The sequence below is a fragment of the Pelmatolapia mariae genome, linkage group LG1 (genome assembly GCF_036321145.2).
Source record: "Pelmatolapia mariae isolate MD_Pm_ZW linkage group LG1, Pm_UMD_F_2, whole genome shotgun sequence".
NCBI classification, from domain to species: domain Eukaryota; kingdom Metazoa; phylum Chordata; class Actinopteri; order Cichliformes; family Cichlidae; genus Pelmatolapia; species Pelmatolapia mariae.
The window spans coordinates 13,606,530-13,628,015 of NC_086227.1; the positions used below are offsets into that span (position 1 = coordinate 13,606,530).

At 40.4% G+C, this 21,486-nt stretch overlaps 1 protein-coding gene across 1 annotated transcript; it reads right to left on the reverse strand.

The window, feature by feature from the left end:
• Positions 1-5,181: 5,181 nt before the first annotated feature.
• On the reverse strand, positions 5,182-19,885 carry tmod2 (tropomodulin 2). Its single transcript, XM_063472856.1, has 10 exons — positions 19,778-19,885; positions 14,090-14,309; positions 12,847-13,003; positions 9,556-9,678; positions 9,115-9,189; positions 8,898-9,028; positions 8,706-8,813; positions 8,482-8,625; positions 8,202-8,346; positions 5,182-7,631 (listed from the first exon to the last, which is right to left on the reverse strand). Exons 2-10 carry the CDS (start codon positions 14,213-14,215, stop codon positions 7,600-7,602), a joined length of 1,041 nt encoding a protein of 346 aa, XP_063328926.1. The 5' UTR covers positions 14,216-14,309; positions 19,778-19,885; the 3' UTR covers positions 5,182-7,599.
• Positions 19,886-21,486: the final 1,601 nt, after the last annotated feature.

Sequence of the window (21,486 nt, forward strand, 5' to 3'; positions counted from 1 at the left end):
GGGGGCAGCACTTATTAATAGTTATGGTCTGAGGGAAGATTTTTACTGTACTTACATAAGAGCACAACTGTACAGTTTACTTTCAAATTCTGATTCTGGGTTTGAAATAAAGCCTTCTGCTTTGATTACTAGACATGCTGTAAACCTGCTTATTCCCTCTATCCTCACATAGTGGAAACACTTAAGTCATCCCCCCCCGGCCACACTTCACTGCCAGCAGTGCAGTTTTTTTCTGACAGCAGCTCACCGCAACACTCTGGCACAGGAAACTCAGAGAGGGATGGAGTCATGTACTAGCAGATTACATCATCTTTCGGGCATGTGCAAACAGTCTTAAAACTGGATCTTATTAAAGGGTGTATACCTCCACACCACCCAGAGTTCCTCCAAAACCAAAGGGCCCATCTGTCAGTCATTAAAAATACTCTTTGAACTTGAGATTTTGGCATGTCAGTTTTTAATCTGTGATTTAGTAGCAAGACAGAGAGTTACGCAGTTTAGTAAATGTGGTATCCTTTTTTTGTGGTGATGGTGGTGTGTGTGGGGGGGCTCTGTGATGTCAGGATATGTTTTGGTTGATCTGTCAGAATCTTTTGCTCCCCAGAGATTAAATTACTGACTTAAGTAATTTAGTTTGATGGCACATCTCAAAAATAGTTGCATGGGCTGCCCTGAAGACACTGGGTCAACCAGAGATGACTTGCTGACTTTGGTAATCCCCTGACCTTTTCTCTGGTGCCATAATCAGGTCAATTTTTCATGGTGCTGTACTTACAGACCACCGCATTTCACAAAAATTGGGTGGACTAAGATTCACTTGGACTCACTTGGTTAACAACAACAACAAAAAAAGATATCCAAAAGGTAGAGGTGAAATACACACACGCAATGTGGAGATTTAGTCTTATTTTGGAGGGCATTATCTTGGCCTCCAGTAACACTGTGTATAAACTTGGAGTTGTTATTCACCAGGATATGTCCTTCAATGCACATATTAAACAAATTTGTAGACCTGTCTTCATTCATTTGCACAATATCACTAAAATTAGAAACATCCTGTTACAGAGTGACGCTGAAAAACTAGTTCATGCATTTAGTACTTCTAGGCTGGACTACTGCAATTTTAAAACCAGGCAGAAGGCTTTTTATTAGTGTGAATGCTGAAAAGCATTCACAGTATTGTTATTAAAAATTAAAATAATTAATCGTTGTCTGAAAATAATATTGATATGAAGGCTATATGCATTTCCAGGAGCTGGAGCCGGCAACTTTTTTTTCTTTGCCAAGGTCTTTAATCTTGTAAAGTGGATGACACACTGGCAGAGAGAAAAGACCACTGGGTGAAAATATCAATTCTGGGGATCTGGAAGATGGAAAGTAGAATATCTAAACAAATGTAACCAGCTAACCTCAAACACTGGTTATACTTTGCATATCTCCGGTGTTTTTCACCACTGGTTTGTACACACATACAGAAACATCCACTTCAAATTTGCCTACAGGATGATGCTATGATACATTATATTGAGACACACGATTCTAATCTGATGTTACAGTCTTAGCAAATTTACAGCAAATGAAACGAAGCACAAATTCAAAGTTTTTTTTAATTTAATTTTATTTTATTTTGTTGGTTGGCATTGTTTCTTAACTTAAAATGTCCTGTTGTAATTGGACATTTTGAGTTAAGAAACAGTGCCACACTACAACAACACTTCCCTCATGGTGCTTTATATTGTAAGGTCAAGACCCTAAATTAATGCACAAAAACTCCAAACCCCTATGAGCAAGCACTTTGGCGACAGTGGGAAGGAAAAACTCCCTTTAAAAAGAGAGAACCCTCCGGCAGAACCAGGCTCTAGGACGGGGTGGCCATCTGCCGTGGCCAGTTGGTGATGAGGGAAGGAAGATGGTTTTAAAATTAAATTTAGATGCCTAATTTAAATAAATATTTTAAGCCAATTTAAGAGTTTTGTCACATAATCGCATACACGTCTCAGTTCAATTTTAGCGTGCACATGAGAAAGCCCTAAAGATGACATCTTGGCTCTTTAGTTTGGCGTGTTTTTTGAAGGTTTTGACGATTACTTCGTCAACCACTGAGTTGTTTGACCTCATTAAGAGTACTGGAGAAGACCACCTTTTATGGAGTTCTTTGTATACTGTTAGGCTGAGTTGTTCAATGCTCTCATTCAGTTCTTCATATTGTAATTTTGAACAAAATGTTTTTCCAGACCTTATGGGAAAGCCTCTGTATAATAAACTCAGATGTTCCTGGATGCCATGTCACTGTCTCATTTACTTCACCCATAGCGTGAATTAACAGATCCTTAGTGAAATTTTTCACAACTACCTTGTACTCTTTCCTGTTTTCAGAGCTGAGTACTCTTTTTGGTAATGCCAACAAGTTTTTGGTGAAGGTTGGGACAGTAATGTTATCAAGCTGTTCCCTCAGATTAAAAATCAAATGTTTTTCTTTGCAGTTATGTGTTTTGCAAAGATCCTTGAGAATGGTCTTTTGTAGATTTATCAGTCATGTTGGGGATAGATCCAAATGTTTCTGCTCAATTTCAGGCCAGATTTTCTCAATCAGCCGATCGCTGATGCCATCAGGCGCTCTGTGAAGAGCTTGTATTTAGAGGAGACTTTTTGAAACCACCAACTGAATAACTTTGTTGATACACAACTTTTCCCTCACCTCCAGTGTTTTCTACACAGCTGATATTTCAGCCTTTGTCTCCAGTATTTGGTTGATCTCATCTTTAAATACTATCTGCACTTCTTCTAACACTTGTTTTGACTGTTGAATTTCTTTCTTTGCATCTTCAACATATTTCTTCTTGACTGACAGTGCTGTCTGCACTTCATTCAGTGCTTTTTTTTGCCTCTTCACCCTGTTTCTTTGCTAGTCCAATACATTTTGTCTCTTCTTCAAGTGCCTTTTTCACTTGGTCATCTGTTGGTGGTCTTTTGAGACCGCTCTTCTCTGCACTCTGATACACCTCGAGGAATTCTGATGAGGAGGAATCTGGGGTTGCCGTGTCTTCTGTCTCTGTCTTAGCCTCCGCTAATTCTTTTCTCTGCTCGTCCAGTTTGTTCTGCATTTCTTTTGTGTCCTTCACCACTTTCTGCTCTTCCAGGACGTTCTTATTTTCTTCCTCCAGGACTTTTTTGTCCTCCTCCAGAGGAGGCCAGAGAGGCCTCATGTTTCTGAAGCTTTGTGAGCTCAGCAGACAGACTGTCCTTCTCCTGTTTCAGGATCAGGATTTCGCTGTCCCTCTGCTGAAGCTACTCTTTCAGACGGTTCATCTCAAGGTCAAAGTTTCTGGTCTTTTCCTGATCTGAACAAGTCTGTTCCTCTTTGCGTGACACTGAGTCGTCAGTGAGTTCTCCAGCTTCTATCAGCTGTTTGATTTGATGTCTGGCTGTCTTTACGTCCTCTTTTAAAAGTTGATTTTCAGACACAGTGTTTAGGAAGGCTTTCCTAACCTTAATAAGGTTGTCCAGTGTACTCTTTGGCAGAGTGCACACAAATTGTGGTTTCTCGTGTTTCTGAAGCTGTGCAAGCTCGGCAGACAGACTGTCCTTCTCCTGTTTCAGGATCAGGAATTCGCTGTCCCTCTGCTGAAGCTGCTCTTTCAGGCGGTTCCTTCCTTCCTTACTCACTATACACCACTATGTAGTTATCATTCATATCTGACTCTCTTCCACAGTTTACACTATATTTTTTCATTTAAGTTACAAACTTATATACAGCATATAGTGTAACAAGGTCAATTTCTTTTATAATATTCATTTTATTTGAAAGATTACTTAACAGGGACTGTACACATTAATAAGCTATAATTTACATATTATCCAATGTTTTCCTTTTATGATGCAGTCCCAATTTGATATTTTAAAGTCCCAAAATATAGATCTGTAATGACAAAATTATGAACATTTATACACATTTGGAACAATAATATAAAGGAAATACTGTAGATACTGTCTATTGACACAAAGTAAAGTAAAGATTAGGGCAGTTTTGCTATAGAAGAGATGCTAAACAAAATAAATGAGAGATATTAACCTGCTAACACCAGAGCTCTGATTTTGTATTCATTAATTCTGCTAAATCTTCAGCATCTGATAATACTTTATTTTTTCAAGAAAGTGATTAGTGCATTTTTACTACATGTCATAAAGACTTAAACATAAAGGGTAATGAGACTGAAACTAACTAGTCCTTTTACTAAGAGAAATTTAATATCACAGGATCGCATACCTGATCACATTCTGATGACTAAGGTGAAATATAACCTCTATCTCCAAGTTGTTCTACACAAGGATAGTAAACCTCCTCCTTTGAGTTACCTCTTTCTTTTTTTTTAACAAGTCTTTCAGCGCTTGACAGAGAAATGGACTCTGAGATCTGTCAGATAAAATAAAGTCCAATTTAAATCATCTAAATGTTGTGAAATTCTTTCTGTCTAAGCTCTCTTCAAATCTTTATAGGTTTCAAAATAAAATTTGACATAAAACTTGCACTTTTCTCCCGATCATTGCAGTGGAATACTAATTAGGCTGCTGTGCTTCTGCTACCACTAGATGGTGCAAAAAAAGCACATATTAATGAGGACACTAATGAGACATTAATAATACATATATTTTTTAAAGTGTAGTACTGCATTTTCCACTATAACTGGACCTCAGTTTGCTTCTTTCTCTCTTTGTCTCTATGTCACTGTGTACCTTCCCCATGTGAGCCTCTGATTTTTGTTTTACTTTACTTTTATCGCCTTTGGGTTTAATTAAATAGCTTAAAACACATTCTAACCATTACTCTAATTTAGGTGATTTTTGTAAGATTGAGCCAGCCTGTGGAAGCACAGTATAAACAAGATGGCTGGAATATATTTTATCTGTGAAGCCTGGTGATCTCATGCCGGAGAAATCCCACCTTTGAACTGAAGCATGTCTGGAGGGTAGAGCTCCCTGCAGCTAGCCGCTGGCTTAATTAGGAACTCGGTACATGAAAACAATGAGCAAGTCTGACCAAATGCAGACAGAAAATACAAGGCATCTAATATTCCAGCTTTCCTGAAATGTTGTGCAAATGTTTTGTAATTTATGCAGAGGAAAAAAACAACAACAAAAAAACCCCAGAACAGACAAATTATGTAAAAACATTTATTATTGAAGTTGTTTTATATTCAGCAGTGCGTTTTACCAGTCTTGTGGTTTTCTTATAATACAGAATCCTTGCATTAACACCTGGGTTTTGATTTAAGGTACAAAAAAAATCTCAGCAGTGACTTTTGTAGGTTCACGTGGTGCACATATAACATTATGTGTACGTGCACACTTTGAATTTGAGATGGCATTTCTTATAATTAATATAGCTTTTATGAATCAGAGTATTATTAACAAGCTCAAGCAAGGAAGCAGTTTTCTCCTTTAGCAGAGTGTCCACCAGAAAGAGAAAAAAAAAAACAGTAATGAAAAAAGAAGCAGATATGCTCATGGAAAAAGTGCATGGATATAAAAACAGTACAACTCTTGTGAGGAATGTGAGGCTGATGAAAACATTTTTGGTCAACAGAAACATGATGTTCACAGGTGATGACTTCATGCCAGGATATTGTTCCTATTACACATAAACAGTATATACAAGTTTCAAGTAACTCCTGAATTAGTCCTGTTATACCCATCTCGAGCTAAAGAAAGTCTACTTGATGCGCGCACAGCGTGGTGTCATCTAATATTTCATAAGTGACATCTTACTGCTGAGAGCGTGGAAGTTTGAGTGGAAAGTTAAAAGTGAGATGTAGTTCAAAGAAACATTTCACGAGCAGTCGCAACCTGAGAAGTCAAAGTAGAAAGTTTTGTGCAAACCTTTTGCTAAACCTTCCGCGCACCTCATTGGACTGCTCGAAGAAGATGCCGCTGTGAACATCACACATAAAAAAAAAAAAAGAAAGTAAAAACATTGTACGGCATGATGTAAATCTCTCTGTCACAAAGCCAAACCTGAGCCAGTAACCATTATGTCTACTATCGACACTTTAAGCACTGCATGTGTTAGTCTTTGGCATGGTTAAGCATCAGTGAAACCAAGTATGTTAAGCAGACATCTGTAGGAGCAGGTCAAGGCCTTAATAGCCATGACTGGCAATAATATCACGGTCCATTTACAGCACAACCGCAGCTTTCCTTACTCCAAAATATCAAAACAGTTATAACTTCCTGTCAAGAAAATAAAGTGATCACAAAAACTAGCAACAGAAACTGAACCGTATCAAAACAAGATCATAGAATAAAACAGTAAAGCAATATCGCACTGATAAAGTATACATTTTACACGAGGGGCGAGCCAACAGCTACTGTAGGGTGTTTCAAATCAAACCATAGACTGTACATGTAGATGGCCACAGTGAAGAAAGAACCCTAAACGTGCATCCTTTTTAATGACCAGCAGGGGGCGACCCCTCTGTTTTCAAAAACATCTGATTAAATAGAAGCCTATGAGGAAAATGACCTTACTGCCTACGGGAGCTGAAGTTTGTGGCCTCAATGGCTATGTTAACATCCTATTTAATAAAACACAATTTTTATTTAGTAAATTTGCATCAAAAATGATTATAAAATAAGGATACAACTTAAGGTGGACCCTTCTTGTGACTAGCCAGTTGTCAGGTTTCAAAAAATATGAGACTGCATAAAACAATAGGTAATAATTGCAGTGGCTATATCCATCTTTGATATACAGTCTGTGAGTTGGGCTGACAGTACAGTACCAGCACTGGCTAAGAGACCTGGTGCACTTTTTGCACGCCTTGTTAGCCACTCCAGCTCAGCAGTACTTCTGGCTTTACAAGGCAGCTCTAATAAACAACACCTGCTCATGTAAACTGTTGCCAAGCGCACTGCACAACACTGCTTGTTTTTACAATGCTAACATTCAGCTGTATAGTCAGGCATTCTGGTCAGCAGTCTGGTATTTATCTCCAAGCAATAACCACTGTGTCTCTAGCAGATTAGGCAAGCCTTGAATGACATCACTTCCTGAAGCTAAAGTCATCACTAAACTTCAGAGCTCTCTGCACCGCTCTAATGAGTGCTTAATCAATACAGGAATTCCACAAGAAGCTTCAGCCTCAATAGCAAGCTATCAGGACACAAAGGTTACCGTTAGTTACCGTCTTTATAGAGCTGTTATTGATGTTGTTGTTGGTACTTGGTAATGTTGGTAGCTCACATAATTGTAGAATTGTAAAAAAAAAGGGAAACAAAGCAAGTAAAAAGTGGGGAAAGATAATGTAAAGGCTCAAAAAAAAGGGGGAGCAGCTGAAATGAATGACTAAAAACTAAGATTTACACCTTCAATAACAACATAATAATAAACATAAGTATGAACATGTGTACGGGAGAGGGCAATTCCAGTTATTTCCCTTCTTCTCAGATGTATGTTCAGGTTTAGCTTGCCTTGCCCCGCAGTTTGGCACAAGACTAAAGTTTCCACACAGTGAGATGAGAAAGACCAGGGCATTGGCTGAAATTATTCCACACAATGAGATGAAAAACAGGATTGGCTGGGAGACAGGTGTCACGCCGTCCCTACACATCCCCTTCCACTCGCCTCCTGCGAACTGGAGAGGAAAAGCACAATAAAACGAGAGCCGAAAGAGTTAAAGAACACACGAATAAAAACAACTGTAAACATGCTACACAATCTTAACCCTACGCAGGCTTGTTAGTTCATCATGAAGACGCTGAGTGAGTCATCATGAGCTGTGTGGTTAAAATGTACACCTATTTATACAGTGTGTGTCAGCATGTGCAGAAAACAAGAAGTGAGATGTCGTCACTCTCAAAGCTGCATATCACGCAGTGTCAATGTTCACACAGTTAATATGGTGAACGCTCCATTCAAATACTGTGAAACTAATCTCCGTTATCACTGATGCACTGACACACGTGGGAGCCACACCCATGCATCACACCTGTGCTACCACGACTCTGTCTGGAGGAGGAGCTAAAAGAGAGAGCAGAGGTCGTCACTGCGGAGTGAGATATTGAACAGATGTTTCAACTATGTCATCACACTCCCATAAAACAGATGACTAGAGGAAGGCGGGGGGGAGCGGAAACGGCTCGCCCGACTTTTGCGAGTTTAAACAAATCTCAGAGCGCTGAGTCTGTGCGTGCTGCGTTCATACCCAGGTCGTTGTTCTTGGTGATAGCTGCAGCAGCTCTGGATCGGGGCCCTTGCTGGGTGAAGTGGTAGCCAAATTTCACTATGCTCTTGTTCTCTTCCAACATTTTAGCGATCTCCATTTCTACGGTAGTACCCAGCTGTTGTCTCTACAGTACGCACAAATAGATACAGTTAATTAGAGAAAAAACAACAGCTTGTTCAGCTAAACCAAAATTACAGGTGTGAAATTTCCCCTTCCTCCTTTTCCATTACTGGAAATTCTGAGCTAATTGTTACTGTACCTGGTTGTCTATTTTGATCTCTGTGAGCGTGTCATTGTCTCGCAATGCATCAACCAAAGCCTGCACTCCTGCCCCGGTGATGAAGTTGGACTCCAAATTCAAACTTCGCAATGTTTTGTTTTCCCGCAGCATGTCGCTGAACGCCTGGGAGGAAGAAGGCAAAGATGTGAGTGTGGAGTTCTCAGGTGTCAGCAAAAGCCACGAGAAGTATATCAACCACTCACCACAGCGACTGGGTCGTTACTCCGCGTGGCTGCCAGGCTGAACTTCTTGACGTGCGTGTTCTTCTCCATGGCTTTGGCGAAGTCCTTCAGCGTGGGAATCGGAATGTTCTGAAAAAGGCGACAAAGACACTGCCATTGGTCTGACCAGCATATACATACACGCTCATGGTGAAAGCTTGCGTTTCTACATACCTTAATATTGTTGAGGTTGACCTCTGTTAAGGTGCTGTCATTGCTTTTTACCCTCTGCAGAGTGTCTTCTACGTTAGTGGGATTGGGAGGCTCATCGAACACTGGGTTCATTTTCTCCCCTTTTACCACATCTGAGACACAAACGCAGGTGTAGGTCAGCAGATTTTCCTCTTCCGAATAGTTGAGTTAACTGGGATAAATTACTTTTAATACTCACTGTTGTAACCCTCTTTACTTCCTGTTCCATCATATGTCTGACTACTGGTAACCAGTGTGTGAACACCCAGGATCGCTGCGAACAAAAGCAGACGGTATTTTCAGTGACTGAGGCGAAGACCACAGACCAGAACATACATGGATACATGTATGCATGTATGTTCTCCAGTGTGGACAAAAGTAACCAATTCTAAATGGCATAGCAGGCCACTGGTGTGATTTTGCTCAATGAGCCTTTTTATTCCCCCCATCAAGACACAGTAAAGGAGTGAAAAGAGCTTGTGTTTTATTGTCCCAGCACAGACTGGGCCCAGAGAAAGTTCCCACCACTACAATACTGTGTGTGTATGTGTAAAGCCTTCTCTTCAATCACACCCACTTAAACACTTGTGTTTTTGAAGCCTTTCCACAAAGACTCTCTGAGGCATTTTCTCATTCTTACCTGCGAGATCACACAGCTCCGTATCCGTGGCACTGGAGAGCGCTTCCTCCAATTCTGGATCAAGGGTCGTGACCTCCTCCTTACGTGTTTCTATTGGCTTTTGCTTAGGAACAAACACTTTACCTGTGGGCAAACAAAGAGAACACTTCAGTCAAATTTCAAAGGAGTCTAGTAGAAACAGATACTTTTCTATTTAAAAACACATAACTGTTAATAAGCCCCCTTAGACCTATTTACTTTTTACTTTAACATCAGGTTTTGGGACCATGGATGATGTATCACAGTCTCATTTAAGGCCATTTCTACACAATTCCTTGCAGCATATTAAGCTTTGTTTAAGAGCAACTAGTTACACTGACACTGACTGTCACTAAAGGATTTTAAATTCTGAATTACTTTTTTTAAACTGGTTACATTTCTTACAAGAGGTTAAGTGTGCACAAGACTCGCTCAACTTGGACCAGCATTGAGTGTCTGACAGTTACAGTATTGCCATGGTAACTCATCAGAGGGAAGAAACGGAAAGCACAAAGGAAGTCATGGAACAATGACTTGAGTCTAATCTAAACTGCACTGCTAGGGCAACCAAACACTTGCACTGGGCAGAGAGACCATCCAGTGGGTGCCATTTGTTGCCTCTCCATTTGCCCGTCTTCTTAAACAAAAACACCCCGAGAACAGCCCTTCATTTCCCCCCTCCCCCTCCTAAATCAGTCAAGCTGCTCAAATTGCTCAAACTGCTCAAACCGGTCCCTGGTGGGGTGCACTGGCACTTCCTGAAAGCCAACAAACATTAAATACAGTCATCAGGCAGCATCCTGTGCCAGTCCCTCTGGAGCGAAATTCAACTCGCCAGAAACAAGGAAAAACCAGGGCCATAGAACGACGATCCAGATGGCTTTTATCACTGTTATCCCAGAGGAGTATATACAGCTGAGCAAAGAAAGGAATACAAATAGTATAATAATTTAAACCTTCTATAACAGCAGAATCAGAATAAATCGAGAAAATAAACTGGATTTAAAAGACTCAAGAGGCGTTTACATGGACTGTACATAAAAGATGGAGAAAGTAATGTACATGTGCCTCAAAAAAAAAGAAAAAAAGAAAAAGAGGAAATAAAATCTTTGGCTCAAATCGATTGCCATTCAAAAAGCTTCTCCCATGAAATACTAGATTCTATCAGTAACTTATCTAATAGCTGTCAAAGGGAGGCATGTTTCTCCAATCAGCTTTCAATTGTAACTTAAAGCAGCAGGCACCATCTTCCTGCACTAATCTGTTTTTGCATTAGAAAATCTCAGCATCTACAAATGAGCAGTTTATCACTATCACCATTTACAAATGAAACCTTTATTTACGAGCATAACTCAAAGTTAACATCACAGATACAGCAGGTAAGGTTAGGTCAACTGAAGCTGCAAACCCGTTTTTCCACCATCGCTGGCATTTACAGCAAACCGCAGGCTTTTGTTATCTCTTCCAAATGATTCTGATCTACATGTGGCTTTGCTCACCACATAACCAGGTAACAGTAACCAACATGGAGAGGTAATCACAGAACATGAGCAAAAACAGTACAAAACATGATGTACACCTACTAATAAATGTAGGAAATCTTTGGACGTCTGTCCATCTGTTTTTCAGCTATTCAATTCGCTCTTGTTATTTGGGTGCGTAAGGCTAACCCAGGTTACACATTGTACTAGTGTGTGTTCAACCAGAATAATTAAACTAACTGAACTATTATCATGAGCAGTGAATTTGTAGTAATAGGCTTAGCTGACTTGCAGTATCGCATCAGTATAGCTTTGTTACATGGACGCTTAAAGCCATATGCTTCAACTCTGAAAGCAATTCATGAGAAAAACTGAGCACTGTAAGCATGTGGAACACATCTGCTGTGTGTTTGTATTTTCCTTGGTGCAACAGTAACGCCCTCCACTGTAACCTAAGCAAACAAAATGCTTATCAGGCTTCTATCGATCACACATCTTCGCCGCTCCACAGTGTAGCGCTTTACACTTTCGCCTAACAACTGAATGGTCCATACTTCACTCCCAGGAGGTGACACAAATAACTTTGGAGTTGCGTCAGGAAGGGCATCCGGTGTAAAAATCTGCAAAATAAAATGTGCGGAGCTCTACACTGTTAATAAGAGAGCAGCTAAAAGTAGCTTCATCGATCATAAATCGTCAGCTCGTTATCTACAGATAACACGTCGTAGACAGAGGAATAAACAACAGAAAAGATGGATTATGGAGAAGTGACAAAAACAACTACAACAAATTCAGCTGCGAGAGGGTTAAAAATGGTTACCATGGACTCACACTGGGTGTTTTCCTCAGAAATTATGTGAAGTTTGAAACTAGAGACATAAACACTCATGACCACATTAGTTATCAGCAGGGGGTGAGTCTAACAATGAAAAGAGAATCAGCTGCATTCCACAAAACCACAGTGATGTGAGTTTTCCATGTTGTCACTGCAAACACACACACACACGCACACGCACGCTAATTTCCAACAGGCCATGGTTAGGTCAGGGGAAGACGTCAGTCCATATTTCCTCTCTGGTGAGGGAGTAGCTTTCAGATTCATATCTGTGGAGATCCCGACAAAAGGAACTGCTTCATCTCATAAAGATTTTCCTACTTTTCCCACTGAGGTTTCTACTCTACTCACTCGTCTGCATTTCTGGCTTTTTGCCACATAAAGAATTTCACCTTTTGTTTCCTCTAAGAGGTGGATAAGAGTGTCACAAGTATGTCACAAAACCCATCAGAACAAGTTTCACATGGAAAGATTAGGATTTATCAGTTTGACAGTAAACCCATACGCTGTAGCAGACAATCATACTACTATGCTGTGAGTTCAAGCATAGTGTATACTATATACTATACTTTATATAGTATATTTCAGGCCAACATGGTTCAAAAATATGTTTCAAGCTTGCATATAAACCAAGAAAAAAAACGAAACATATCTATTAAAACAAACAATTAAAACATAGTTTCAAAATGTAAAATTCTTCCTTCCTTCTTTGGTATTAGCACACCCTCCCAACACTGCTCTATTTTGAGCAGACATGCTTACATGTAAGTGCAAGCATGTCTTAATAATATCTGCAAACACAGCAGAAGAGTAATTACTGCTAGGTCTGCAGGTGCACCCTGAATCTCCATCCCATGAGTAATACAGCACTAACATATAATAGCACCTTGTTGCCGGTGTTATTGGTGATTAGTTGGTCACGCTGTCGAGAAAAAATAAAATAAAAAAGCAACCCACCTTTTTTCTCTCCAGTGAAAGGCACTACATCGTCTCTGTCCTTATACTCCATGGCTTCCTTCTCCAGGTATTTGAGCAGACGTTCTCTGTCGAACGGTCCGGTAGCTGTCTTAGCCGTCTGGTCTTTTTGACGTAAACCCGCTGGGAGAAGAGCATTCTGGGAACAAGACAAGGAGCCACATTAGAGCTTAAGACCTCAGTGCACTTATGCACCGTAATGAAGCCGCAGCACAACTCCTTGACCGGACTTTCATCAAATCCATTTAAGCAGGCTTTAAAAGCCTTTTCCACACATTGAAAAAGTTGCACAATCCAAGCTAAACAATATTTGGCACCATTTGTTAGAAAAAAGAACAAAAAACATTTCTGCTAGTGTATCCTCTGCATCTTCCGGCCTCTGTGTTAGTTGCCAGAAGCAGGAGTTTGACAGTCACATGAGAAATTAAAACATGAAATACAAGTTGCTCAAAAAGGATGTAAAAGAATACTTCAAAACCAGTTAAACTTGATGCTCAGGAAATGCAGCTTGTGAATATTTTGTTGTGGGTGAATTAAAAAAACAAAAAAAAAAAACTTGGCAGAGAGCAAACAAGGCCGTGTGTTAATCTATACACACAGCAACAAAACAAAATTCAGTGCTTCGTTTTGCATCCACACCAAATGAGATTTCATCTCTTTACCGACATGAGACCCAGAAATGATTATTTTCCCATTGCTGCTGACTGTTTCCTGTGGGCCCCGTGTGGTCACCATGTAGGCCGATTTGCCTCACTGGATGGAAATTAAAGAAAACGTCCAGGGGCTTGGAAGGGATTTCATTACGCTGTACAGCTCTTCTCACAAAGACTTGGCAGCCTGAGCCGCTGCAGCTTTAAATTATTTTCCAAACCATAGAGACTTTGGAGTGGGAGGTGACTGTCAGAGTACACGAGAAAAAACCACCATTACATGTGAATTAGTGAGGTTAAATGCATTTCAGGGGGGAAATTTCCCAACCATTAACCTGTCACAACCAGGTCTACTTTGGACCATTTGGCACTACAACCACAACAAGAGACGTAAAGTTGGAAAAAACGATTAGCCATTTAACAAATCTAATGACCCACTTGTGTGTGCATAGAGTGTTTTTTTGTTTTTTTTTTTGACATAAGCCAATAAATCTCTTTCAATAAATCCCTTCTCTAAATGAAGTTCCTCCCACTGAGGAGCCCTGGAGCTCCTCCAAACTGCACCGAGCCCTGACCTCAGGGTCCATCTCCTCGAGGGCCGTCTCCAGCTGTTTGAGCTCCTCTGCCGACAGTTTGTTGAGGATTTCATCTTCATCGAGATCCTTGTATTTATCCAGATCCTTCTTGTAGGACAACGCCATGGTACCAGCTATAGCTTGCTAAGCAACACCGAACACCAGACCGCAGCCACACTGCTCTTCTCAGGATTACTGCTCCAAACCAGGAAGACACTACCTGAAAACAAGCACACACACACACACAAATAGATTAGTGATGAGCGCTGGATGGTGCATACATTTCATTTTATTAAGCTGACTCACAAAAAGACAATTTTAATTGCATGTCGTTAACTGAGATAAAGATTGTTTATCTTATTGCTGTGAACCAACACTTGATCACAGCTGGGCTGGATAATAAGGCCTTGGGATGATGTAATGATGGGTGAACACACACCCAACACACAGAGCTGGAACAAAGAACTTTCTCAGGCTTGGACAAAAAATCTGACCAATCCCATAAGGATCAACTACAGCTCTTTGCAAATGGAAATTTTGAGAAAGTTTATAAAACACTATCAAGACAGAAGAAGAAACAAAGGAAGCTTTTTCTAAATAAAAATGAGGAAATGCATGTGTCTCTTTGTCTTTTGGGACTGAAAGGCTGACCATAACATTGCAGTTAAGTTTAAATAAAGCTCAGATAAGCGAAGGAGTTAGTGACTGAGTGTGTGTCCCTTCAAATAAGATCAAGAGGCAGTTCCCTCTCCCACGCCACAGTCCGAACACAGAGCGACCTCTATATTTTCCAAACTCCCTGCAGGACTCCACAGATGCTACTTCTCCAAATAATTGGTGTACTCTTTTGGAAACACACTTAAACTTGTATTCTTTCAAAACAACTGATTTTTGTCACAGTGAAAAGAAAAACAGTTGTGCCCCTCTTTTGCAAGAAAAACAACTGTGCATGTAAGTGTATATTCAGAATAGACATTCGTTCATGGCTGCTCCAGTAGTGTACAAGCAAATAAACCAAGGAACCTCATTGCAGTTGTTACCTATAGATTAGTGCCACATCCATTATTAAATTCTGACCGGATTCTAAAGTTTGTAATAAGAATTTATGACTGTCACTTTCCAAAAATATTACAGCAAACTCCTGGTAACCAGAAAGTTGTTTGCAGTTGTACTGACCAATAGTCACCCTGATGTTGAATGCACAACACAATCAACTGTACATGTCGTCCAGTGGGAGGCAACCTGCCTTCAGACAATCGCAGTCTGACTCAGACTGTAATCACTATCAGGCTGGTGAAGGTTCGCAAATAATTGCTCATGCAACCAATCTGAGTCAATCTGTGCCAGTGACACGACTCGTCTCTGATGCGTCTCTTTCCAATCAAAGACTCGACTCTCTGGTTGCTAGCTGTTTGCACTCTGATTCTTTTCCTAAATAAACAGTGCCTGTGTCATTTTACAATTAAATTGCCACTCTGCAGTAACAATGTCACTGCTTGTGGAGGAATTTCTGAATTCTTTGGATCCACGAAATTCTGGCTGGACTCTGAGTGTAAGCACCGAATGCAAATTTCTGTTTTGCAGACAGCAGCAAATTTGAAGTTTTTGGCAATCACAGTTAATAACCATATTATCACTAACAGAATTCATGTAATTACCAGCTACCTGGCATTCAACTGCAGACTGATAACAGACTGTCTCCATCTTATTGCTGTTTTATTGCCATCTTGACGCACCAAAGTCACCCTGAAGACAGCTGACTGTGAGTGGTCTCAGACCGGGTCCCCCTTCTTCAAAGTAACAATTTCAAATGTAACACAGGATGTTTTTCAACCTCTGTTTTCCCTAGTGTGTGCATTACAGAAAGAAGAACACGTGCGTGCACATTCAAATAAATTATTCAGTTGCCAGAACAAAAATTAGTAAGAAACATTTTGATTCAAATGTTGCTGCTTTTGTACGTTTTAAGGATCAAACTAACACTTGGAGCCAAATCATTTACAGACACTGCCACTTCTATTGTTTTATAGCAATTTAGCCAAAAGTCAAGTCTGCCAGAAATATTCATTTCATTTGTTTAACACAACAGATTTTGTTTTGTTTGAGAAAATTAAAGAATCTTCATTGAAATATTTTAAAATCTTTCATCTCCTCGTCACACTATTGACGAAGATTTAGTCAATCCAATGTGCTCCCCGTTGCTGTCTGGCTAATTTCTCCAGTCAAGGGAATTCCCGAGAAGTCCAACAAGGCCGGTGTCTCTCACACCATTCAGTTCATTGTCTCAACAATCCAGGCTCTGTCCTCGGCTAATTTTTCCCCTCATCTCCTCCATTACTGCGCTACAGCTACACACATTTATTTCTGAAATGACTGCAACGGTCATCGCAGGGGCATTCACAAGTGCGAGTTCCAGCAGATGAGGCTCAAATGTCTTCACTGATGACTGGAAAATCTAAGTTTACAAGTATAATCATCTACACTACACTGTTATCTTGTTCAATCCTATGCTAATCAATCCTATCACTGCTAACAGTAAGGTGGTGAAGCTAAGTTAATGTTGCTCCTCAGGTAAGATGGTGAAGTCGTCATGCAAGTTTATAAAGTTCATTTTTACAAATTAAACATCTACTGAAGAAAATCCAAGAAACTACATGAGAGGAAAACAGCACTGTTGTTGAACACAGTTAGCGCGCTAAACTGCAGCAGTAGTTTTACCTTTTAAATTTTATGTCAAGGGACAGAAAAAAAAATCCCATGCATCCAAATCATATGAAAATCACACTGCATGCTCCAAATACCACAACAGTCGCCTGGCCTGCGATCATGGAATGGCACTAGGATACGTTTCTCGTGACGTCATCACAAGCTTTAGCTCGTTCTGGAGGAGGAGGAGGGTTATTGTGCATTTTTTATGATCAACACTGAGTGTGGGGGAAACAGGCATTTCTGTGGCTGGGAGTATAACCTGATTTTATGGCTTTGCAGATGTCTTTCCTTTTACTTGTTCTGGAATCCTAACACTATTTATCCAGCTTTCTCTCACTTTCCACTTCACTGACAGATTATTGAACACATTAGAAAAAAGACAGACAGAAAAGAAATGGAGCACGGAGACAGAGATAATGATAACAATAGGTTAGCTCAGGCCGAGCTGGAGACACTGGAAGGATCCATTAGTCCAATCTGACTGATTCCTTTCTCCTTCACCTCCTCGTCTGCTAATCCTTCAAGAGAACAACAGATGGCTCAAGGCCAACAACACTGCAAACCTGCCTGCATGCTACACTCGCCTGTCCACTCAGGCTACACACAGACCCATATAAATATAACAATGTAAATTCACCTGGAGGTCTCCCCCCCTGCAGGAGACATCTGCAAAGTTAAACTAAAGTTTTATTCTTGAGAATCTGTATCACTTCAACCAAAGTTTCATGGGAACTACACTGTGCTCCAATTTTACAGCAACAATAGCGACCCAATTCTTCAGGATATTAAGTAAGACAAATGGAGAGAGTGCAATGTAAAATATCTGGTTCTACCTTTAGCATTATCTCAGTTTCAGGCCAAATGTGGGGCACTATCCTCTTTCCAAAAGTGACAGCGTCTGATATCTAATTGCGTACCTGCTGTGGTACGATATTAGACACCACCCCAGATATGCCTAGAGTAAATGCTATAACCTGATGGGAGCTACAAGAAAACACATTAAGTTCATCTCAGTCAAGCGTAATTCTTGCCACAAGGGGTTTGATCTCAGCAGGCAGAAGCTGCACAAATAGTAATTTGCAGCCTAAAGATGAACAGGAAGCACTGACTGGTATTGCATTATTACAGAACACCACCCTAACTGCTGCACAAAAAGACTATAGTTAGAATGACCCAGCTATGCTACTCATGGGAAACAACTCTGTACTTCCACCTCCCACCTACTCTCAGCCAGTTTTACGCTCTGCTGTTCCTCTCTCCACCCTGCTGTTACTCACTTTGTGTGTGTGTGTGTGTGTGTGTGTGTGTGTGTGTGTGTGTGTGTGTGTGTGTGTGTGTGTGTGTGTTCAGTCTCTCCAGGTGCCTGAAAGTGTTTGAAATTGATAGAAAACAGATGGAAAGAGACAGAGAGAGCAACAGAGGTTTGATCATGCTGATACTGAAATATGTTCATTACTATGCTTATTAAAGTAAAAACAGTCATTGATATAGGAGTCAGGAGAAGGAGAAAAAGTGTTTGAAATATGATACTGCCAGGGTAATAGTTTCATTTTTATTTAATAGCTAAAAAGCTAAGTCATAAAAACAAAACAAACTTTACCTTGAGTCATCCACTCACACAACGTTTCCTAACAGCTCCTTTACAAAGCTGACAAGGGTGAGACAGGAAGTGGGGTGGTACTCTAACAACCATACATGATTTGTGTATTCCCTCTGACCTGCCCGCACACTCCAGACACACCACATTATTATATAATGAGAACGGATTCAAGGAGTGGCCTAGCCTTCAGCTCACGGGGGCTAGAGTATGAATACAGGCTCAAGAAAACTCATCACTTCTTTGTAAAAACTAAAGCCACCATTCATTACCGTGGCTCAGAGCCAGGTTTCACCCTTCAGTGAAAGGTATGCGGGGTAAACAAAACCTATCTGAGAAGCCAGTTTATCTGCAATACTGCAGTGGTGGCAGTGCGGGAAAAAAAAAGAAAAATCAATTCAGCAACCACCACACCATTATTATTTAGTTACAAAGCATGACTCTCAGATCCAGGAAGGAGGCCACCTGCCCTGGGGCTTAAAGGGAAAAAACCACAAGTACCCAAGCTGACGTCTTGGGCCACACCCTTCATTCACCACTGAGTCCTGCTTGGTGAAACTACCTTTGTGAACACACCAATAAACCCTCACGCTAAATCTTGAGCAAAGAATGTGTCAGAATACTTGCGATACAGGTAAAATGACTTTGCACTTTAATGACAAGAAGTACAAAGTCTTCTCTTAACCTCTAAAAATGGTGTGAGCCATCCCACCAAAGGTATGTCCTTTAAAAAACACAAAAACAAACAAAAAAAACCCAACTCTTGTCTCGGTCAAATAGAGAAACACAGGCACTATTCATACCCCGTTTCTAATGATTTGTCTGGCTGGCAGGGATGGGCAGCTCACATTATATTGGACCTACATTCTGCATAGCATTAGCAATGCTCATACATACAGAAGAGAGAAGACCCCGGGTTAATCTGCAGTTAGACCACATACCACACAGCACTACTAACATAATAAATATCAAATATGCTACTTTTGGTGAAAACTTAGCTGGTCTCATCTTCTGGAGACACAGCGGGCTACGGAACGGCGTTAGCTAACCCGTTCTTGACATGTTTATGATTACCACGCTGACAGCAGCCATAATGATTGTAATTATCACCGCCTAGCAAAATCCGCCACACTTCAGTTCAAGCCAGAACAAGCGGTTCATGGGGCACTTGCTCTGCTAACTTAGCTGCACGTATCGGACGGACACTACCTTGGGAAACAGTCCGATGAAATGTAGAAGCTAACGCGCTAACCTTTGCAGTTCACTCAAGTTGCTAGCCGTTTAGCAGCCACATTGAACATACTACAAATGACAGCAGGCAAAGCTATACGGTTGTTCATGATGAGTGATTTCCAACCTCAAACAGTCGTCTATTTCCTTACCTGAGGCTGATGGGACCTAGCTAGGGAATGTCCAAATAGCACCAGTCTTCCCAACGCGATGTCTTCTGTGCTTGACTCCTCACTCAGGGTAAGGGCGGTAACACAGGAAAAGGGAACCGAACAGTATATGAGTGACGTCTGGTTGAACGAATAGAGTGGTAGTATCCCAAGCCTCAACCAATGGCACTACTAAACCCGCCCTTTCTCCTACAAGAGACCAATCATATGAAATATGGAGGAGGCAAACTGAAATAAAATAATAAATAGAGTAAAATAAAATAAAACAAAGTAACATAAAATTTCTTTATTTAAACAAAAATATATTTAAAAATGAAATAAAAAAGAGGTATTATTTTGACCAAATTTGGACAAGAATTGAAATGCAGAGACGCTGAGATAAGCTTTGGATGATTGCCACTGCTAGTCATCATGATAATTAAATATGACGTCTTTACAATAACTGAGTAAACTCCACCATGTGTTGCAGACTTTAAGAGCATGTTCATTTGAGATGAAATTCTACTAGGCTGCATTTAGAATCATATTATACTTATACTTATAAGTATATATACTTATATATATTATACTTACTATTCTATATTTTATCATTTATTGTCACTGTTCCACTATTATTAGATTTTGATGCAAATCAAACTCTCTCTCTTTCGTTTATGCAAACACAGGCATTTGCACAAAGCTTACACTGTGTACCAGGGCTGGACTGGGACAAAAAATCGGCCCGGGCATTTTGACTAGAGACCGGCCCACCAGGTATTATAGGAAAAGCCATAAAGCCTTTGAGTGAAAAGAAACACTGTTGTGATGGTGATGTACACTGTGATGTTGGTATATATGTATAATTACATTTTACATCAGATGACCACTTTGGTTGTAAGATTCAGATAATTATTTATCAAAAGCTAGACATTTTAAATGAAAATAAGCAAGAAAAGTATTTCTTTGTTTGTGCCCCCCTTTCCCTGTTAATGCCCTACCTGGCCCCCTGGCAAAACTTTGATAGACGCGTCCCTGCACAGCTGTCAGCTATGTAGAAAATGATCCTGGTGTTATTTGTCTCTCAGAAACAGTTCATAACTTCTCTTCAACTCATTCATGTCACCTAAAAGGCAAATCTGTTTCTCCATCACCTGTTCAGCTCTGATGATTCAGTAAGGACATCTCCTGATACTAGAAAGTAATATTGAATAAATTCACAATAACAACAGCTTATCAAGCTTAAACGTGCTGCTGTTGTACAGCGGACACCCGCTGTTTTCCTCCGTCTTGCGCAAAGTGGGCGATAAACAAACAAGAGAGACGGGACTTGCGACAGAAAAGCCGATCAGCTGATCATTGATCAGTTTCAATATTGAAGTAGCAACAGGAGAGGGAGGGGAGAGAGTGAGAGAAGAAGAGGCAGCTGTGCAAAGACACAGAATAACTCCAACTTTGTGCCTTTTTTCATTCTAGCTGACGTATGGGACAAATCGTGTTCCTTTAAACCTCAATACGGATACCTCAATACCATTTTCTTCTATTTGTCTGTGATAAGATTGCTTTCAGAGCAGTTGCTCAAGCAAGGGGGAGGGTGCTTCCGACCTCCTCGGCTGTAACTGGTCCTGCCCAGAGTCGATCATGACCAACTGGCCAATCCCCCACCTTTCATTGCTTATACCGTTACAAAAAACAAACAAAAGAACAAACATGGG

What these genes read in the sequence shown, in the direction of transcription:
- tmod2 (XM_063472856.1), bottom strand. Translation starts at nt 14,215, where the DNA reads ATGGCGTTGTCCTACAAGAAGGATCTGGATAAATACAAGGATCTCGAT. An exon ending in TCGAGGAGATGGACCCTGAG is followed by an intron (nt 13,004 to 14,089) that starts GTCAGGGCTCGG and finishes TCTTGTTCCCAG; the next exon opens with AATGCTCTTCTCCCAGCGGG. An exon ending in CACCAAGAACAACGACCTGG is followed by an intron (nt 7,632 to 8,201) that starts GTATGAACGCAG and finishes TTTCCTCTCCAG; the next exon opens with TTCGCAGGAGGCGAGTGGAA.